Consider the following 6,000-nt stretch of genomic DNA (forward strand, 5'->3'; position numbering starts at 1 on the left):
CGAAGGAGGGGTGTGCATGTATGGCCGCATATTTTCTTGTACATGTGTCGGTCTCCATGCAAGTGCTGTATGTAGAACATGCGACGCCTCGAGGCCCGGTCGGCGCAGCGCAGTGCGCGTATATTTCTGGCGATGCCGCAACAGCTGTGTCTTGTGCTCGCATTTGTAATTTATGCCTTCTCAATACTTTGTCGAACTTGTAAGGTCGACCGTCAAGGTATTTGTTATGATGACACCGCGCCGCAAAACGCTAAAGATTCCCATAATCATTAGTAAAGCTGAATTTATTTGAGTCCAACTTTTAATCTGAAATGACTGATCCCAGGTTTTATGTACTTTACCTTGGAACTGAACTCACACTGCTCTCCATGGCCCTCCCTGGCTAGCTTCCTGTCTAGGTCTCCAGAGGCCCCAGAATATTGTTAACTGTCTGAGGATAGAGTATCTGGGACTGGAGCACTGTCAGCCCCCTGAATCTGGTCTTGCATGCGGGGGCTGAAGAGCTCTCCGTGCAGAGTTCAACTGTGACATGTCTTTATGCATGGCAGCTAGTGTTCAAAGAATAGGCATGATCTATATGAGGCAGAGAGGGGCCGCTGGTGGCTCTTTGGGGCTTAATAAATAGCTTGAAAGATGATTTATTTCCTTTGTGAAGCGAAGGAGTTAAGAGCCCCTCTATTTTAATTTCAGCAGCCCTTCAGGTATACAGTAGCCGCAATGTGCAGCAACTGCAAACTGATGAGGACGGAACAGAGGGGTGGGAAAAATATAAACATCTTATATTTAAACTGTCTGAATTTGACTTCTCTGTTGCTTGTCTTTATTTATAGCCATTAGGAACCGCGACGCTCGCCAACTAAGGCAAAGTTGCTTTTGCTTTCAAAGTGAATGTGAATGAAACAGCTGGACACTGTTGGACTGGCTAACATTAACCACCAGATGCCGTGTGTTTAAGTCTCAGGCTTTTGTGCTGAACTCTGTGTGCTCTGTTATGTGCCAAAGGCTTCTGATGACAGGATCCGGAGGCCTCGGTGTAGCGCTTTGTTATTTCATAGATTATTGTTATTTCACTGCCATTGTAATGTGATCGAGTGTGTATCACCCTGTCAGAAGGATTGTTATCTTCCCAGCGGTGTTTTTGTTTGATTCGGCGCAAGTTTCCTGGATGGTGATCAAAGGAAAATACCTAAGTGACCTTATCTCTCACAAATCCCTCTCACTAGAGCCGCATCTTTCTATCTCCTTACTAACTTATTACTGTTTTTTTTTTGCTGTGCCTTCCATATCCAAAGTCAACAGCTGTAAGCATTTTGCAGACACGACTTTGAAAGCCACTGTGTAACTCATTTTTCTAGCTACTTGTTGATGACAGCGGCGATGTTCTGACAAAAGGCCGCTTGTGTTTCTTTTGTTTTTTTTCCCCCTCAGGTTTGGTCCAGGCCTTGTCATCTACTGGTACGGTTTCATAGGAGAGCTGGACTGCCAGCGAGACAGAGGTATCCTACTCAAAGACTGCTTCCCCACAGACATCGTCACCCTGTGCCATGCTACGCAGCAGGACCGACTGCCAGAGAGCCACAATAAGGACAAAGAGTGAGAAAAGATTAGAAGTGGAGCAAAAAAAAAAAAAAAAAAAAAAAGGAAAAGCAAAGATTGGAGGATGAATGGGAGGAAAGAGGGAGGACGACAACAAGGTAGCAAGGGTAAGAACACTGAACTGTGCAGGGGTGGATACCTAGATCCGGAAGCAATTTGGCTTTCCTGCAGCGCGAGTCTACTGACAAAAAATCTGCCCTGAACTCCACCTGACCCTCTTTCTCCGTCTGTCTCTCCCTCTCTTCCTCTCATTCACTGCCCCGGAGTGACCACATGTAAATACACACCAGCATTATGTATATCTGCCGGCACGGGGTCAGATTCATACCTGCGCATGAAAAACGTCGTCTTGGACGCTTTCCTGGTTGCGGCCGACACCTGGCCCTTGGATGGCCTCTCGCAACGGACGGCCCGTGGTGTGAGCAGGGGCCAGAGCAGGACACAAGGCCCTTCCTTATCACACCCAGAGCCCTGGCCTTTGTCACTCCTTCCTCCTCCTTTCCATAGGCAGATAAGAGAGGTGCGGCCTGGGGGCTGGGTGGACGCCTGTCTCTCACCTGCGTCACTCAGTGCCCTCTCTGTCACTTTCCAAGGGGGTAAACAGGATAATTTCTGATTAAGGCTGGCCTCACGGTGACCTTTTCACATTATAATTGTTTTGCTTTAGCACGGTGGTTAAATCTGAGGCAGCATTTCAGCACATTTCTTCACCGTGCCTTATTTTTAATATGCTAAAATTGGATAAATTTCACAGTTTGCCAACTAGCACTCAGATTATAGTTGGCTTTCAGCAAATAATGTATCGATCTGTCAATTTTTGGGGATGAATCGATTAATAATTTTGCCCAAATCTCATCTGAAACTTATAAACAACTATCCCGAAGCACTGAAATATATAAAATTGCTGCGTGTGACCAGCTTCCCAACAACCCAACTGTTGGTAAATACCAAAATTGTCGATCTCTCAAGGAACTTAAGGCACACGTATCTTTACTGTACATGTTGAGACAGATTTCTGTTGTGGAGCTGGATTTATTTTGTGTATGCGTCTAATATTAATAAATACGTTTCGAATATGTTCTTGTCACAAATATTTAACACCATTTATTATATACTTCTTTGCTTGTGTGTCTGCAAGGAACACCTGATTCCCGTGTAAAGGGGTGTGTGACTATCCCGTTGTCTGTTGCACATTTTTATAACCTCGGTGCACTTTATGAGCAGATACTAATGGAAGAAACACAGCAGGCTGGGGGGAACCAGAAGCGAACGTAAAGTTGAGTGATGCTTTTAGAGGCAGATATGCACTGCCTATAGGGGGTCCCTGTCCTGTCCCCCTACTTTATGGCGCTACGAAACGATAAGAGGGAAGAAAGTGAAAGGGTGAAGAACCTGCCGACACCTTAGAGAATGCATTTTTTATTTTTTTTTTTAAGAGGGGAATCATTTTCCACATTGTGACTTCTAACTGTGGCCGCATTGGAGGCGAGTAAAGTAGAGGGTTTGTTTTTATTTCCTGATAATCAAGTGGCTACAAACCAACTCACCTGTTGTCCTGCGGAGAGGAGAATCAAAGCCGACCTCAGGTAAAACAAAAAAAAAAGATATAAATGCACTTGTGCTCTTGTCAAATTTGACCCGCTCCTCTTCTGTTATTGAAGAGAAGTTCCCCATGCAAGATAAAAATAAGTGTTCCTATGTTTGTTCTGAAGTCGTGCACTGTTCGCAGTTAGAGAGATATGGTATGTGGGGGTTAAATACCACTAAAGTGTTGCTTGATTTGTTACCCTTAAACCTCTAACCCTCAGCCGGCTCCCTTCTAGGCCTTGATCCCTCCATGAGGAGGCCACTGGGTCACCATGGGGTCGCCAGGCGGCCATGGCTTCCTCTGCAAGGCCCCCCTGCTCCATGTGGTACAAAACAACTGTCCCCATGTGTCCAGTTAAACTCGGCTCTACAGCCTGGCCGTGGTATGCTTAGACATCAGTTTATGGCTCCTGTTGGACACAAAAACAGAGCTATTTTACTCGGGGAGGGAAATTTCTCCATTGAATAAGAACAGAAAAAATGGAAAACAGCAGATTCAGTTCCTCTCAAGTTTCAAGCCTTCCTGCCATTGTTTTCCAAGATGGCTGTTGCACAAAAGAGGAGCCAGGGTCAGCGCCTATAAATTAGGTTCTGCACACAATGTGCACTAAATACAGCTTTTTTTTTCTTCTTTTTTTTTTTTTTTTTTTAACCTACTTCAAAGGCGAGTGCCGGCATCAGCGTCGGCTGACAAGATTTCCATGATGTGAGTGCAAATATAGAAGAAAAAAAAGAAAAAGCTTCCATCTGATGAATTTTAAGAGCCAGACGTCTTTATTTTGTGTTTTCCTTGCCCTTGTCTCTCATCCCGTTTAGATTCATTGTTCTTGTTGCAACAATGGGGCACTCGAGCACTTTCCAAATAAGGCTAGTTTGTAGAGGTCACTACCTGGGACTAGGGACGGCCGTGTTCAGGAGAAATTTGATCCTCAGCAGACATCCCGCACGAACAAATCTGCACATATTCTATATTTTAAGAAAATTGTGACTTCTAGTATTATATGATGACTACTAATTATCAGATGAGAGGAAGGATCGAGCATGTCATGTGTTACCTGTGGCAGTGTTACCAAGAAAAGGCATGCAATGAGATTTAGTTACACGTTTTATTTTGTAATACAGGTTATAGTGCTTAAATCTGTGACTCCCAGGTGTCAGATTTGTTTGACAAAGTTCACAGCATTTCCTTTGCCTGGCCTGGGCCTGCAGGCTATTGGAAGTCCACTATCCACTCAGATGTACATCTTGGCCCAATCACTTATAGACCCTGCTGTTTTATCTCTCTTCAGCCAAGTTGCTAGATAGACCACTGAGACACAGTGAATGAGAAAAGGACGGAACCAGAGACTGAGGGGTAGGTTCTATCCCTCCAGCAGACCACCAAACGGACTTCCTCCACGCTCCTGTGTTATTTATGTGGAGAGAGCTCTGGCCTGTTTCTGCCCCAGGCAGCATAGTGCTTTTAGTAGGGATCCGCTCAGCCTCCCCCAGCCAGCGAGACATCACAGGGTGGAAATAAATAAAGGTTCTCCTGGAAGAGTCAGAGCAGCCAGTTTGAAATTAAGAAAGGATTTTTTAGAGGGCTTGAATAACAGCACTGGGAAAAAGAGGCCTCTCCGCTCGGAGCTGCAGCAGATACGAAGATATTTCATTTTTATTTTTAGGAAGCCCTACCCGCTAATCAGAGACTGTTATTTAAAAACAACAATGGATCATGAGAAAAATGGTTGGGGGGATTTTAAATGGCAAAGCGGTGGATGTTTGATTGACAGGATGGAGGACAGATGGTATGTTTGAGGGAAACTGAACAACTATGACACATAAATTCATTCAAAGGGGTGGGGGGGAGAAGCTGCGGAGGATAGTTGAGTTTCCTATGATTCACTGGCAGTGTTGGACAAGCGGAGACATGGCCGAGAGCTTCAAAAACCAACAAGGTCGGAGTAGCGAACGCCCTGCAAAACGTCTCTTGTGACGCTGACGTGACATTGGATCATGTACCCAGGGTTAGTCATTGAATTGTCAGCTCAAAAAAAACCAAAACAACTCGAGTTGCTTTCCGTCAAAGTGAACAGCCTCGCAATGGAAACCTCATGGTATACTATGTTAAAGAGAAAGGTGTTGACTGGACTCCGTGCTAATTGAGGTATTCCATTTAAAGCTAAGCCCCCATTTGTAAAAACAGCGATGCTTGCTGCGCAACCCCATGCCTTTGAAAAATCCAGGAAGCATATCTGGAGTTCCTTCCAGTGAGACCTGATATACCACGTGTCAGCGGCCATCGCTGAGGCCTGTCACGGTCCTGAGTTTAGCCAAGGTGTGTCACACATCGGGCGTATTTTACAGGGGACTATTTTTGCTCAGGTTTAATTCATCCCCATTGTTCTAACATGTATTGTCACGACTGAAAAGGAGGAGGGGAGTACTGCGGAGAGTACCTTTGAGGTTGGAACCACAGGGGTGACAGCCTGCGCGGAGGCTGGCTGCTCTAGCATCGGCCACCGGAAAGGTCAGCCCCCCTGAGTGGCATTTGGTCTGTGACAGAAGTGACCCAGAAACTGTGCCTTCTCCTGTTCACAGCGAGGGTCCAGGGGAGGCCCGGTAACATCCACAGAATCAGGTATAGGCCAAGCATGCTGATGGGTAAGGGGTGAGGAGAACAAACGGGGGAGAGGAGAGGTGGAGGAGGCGAAGGAGACAGCAGAAAGGCAGCGGTAGACGCGTGATCACCAGTGACATTCTAAAAGATTAGAGCTGTGTCGTTGGAAAATATGACTTTAGTTAGGCGGGGGGAAAAAAAAGGTTAGTTGCAAGAGG

At 45.7% G+C, this 6,000-nt stretch overlaps 1 protein-coding gene across 1 annotated transcript in view; it reads left to right on the plus strand.

Moving 5' to 3' along the window:
* cdin1 (CDAN1 interacting nuclease 1) overlaps nt 1–2,900 on the plus strand; it is a 52,746-nt gene extending 49,846 nt beyond the window's left edge. Inside the window, exon 12 of the mRNA XM_084569132.1 lies at nt 1,429–2,900. Within this exon, the coding sequence (XP_084425258.1) occupies nt 1,429–1,597 (169 nt within the window). The 3' untranslated portion in view covers nt 1,598–2,900. The remainder of the gene's footprint in view (nt 1–1,428) is intronic.
* The last annotated feature ends 3,100 nt before the right edge of the window (nt 2,901–6,000 follow it).

Source organism: Chelon labrosus (genome assembly GCF_963514085.1).
Source record: "Chelon labrosus genome assembly, chromosome: 20".
In the NCBI taxonomy this organism is placed as follows: domain Eukaryota; kingdom Metazoa; phylum Chordata; class Actinopteri; order Mugiliformes; family Mugilidae; genus Chelon; species Chelon labrosus.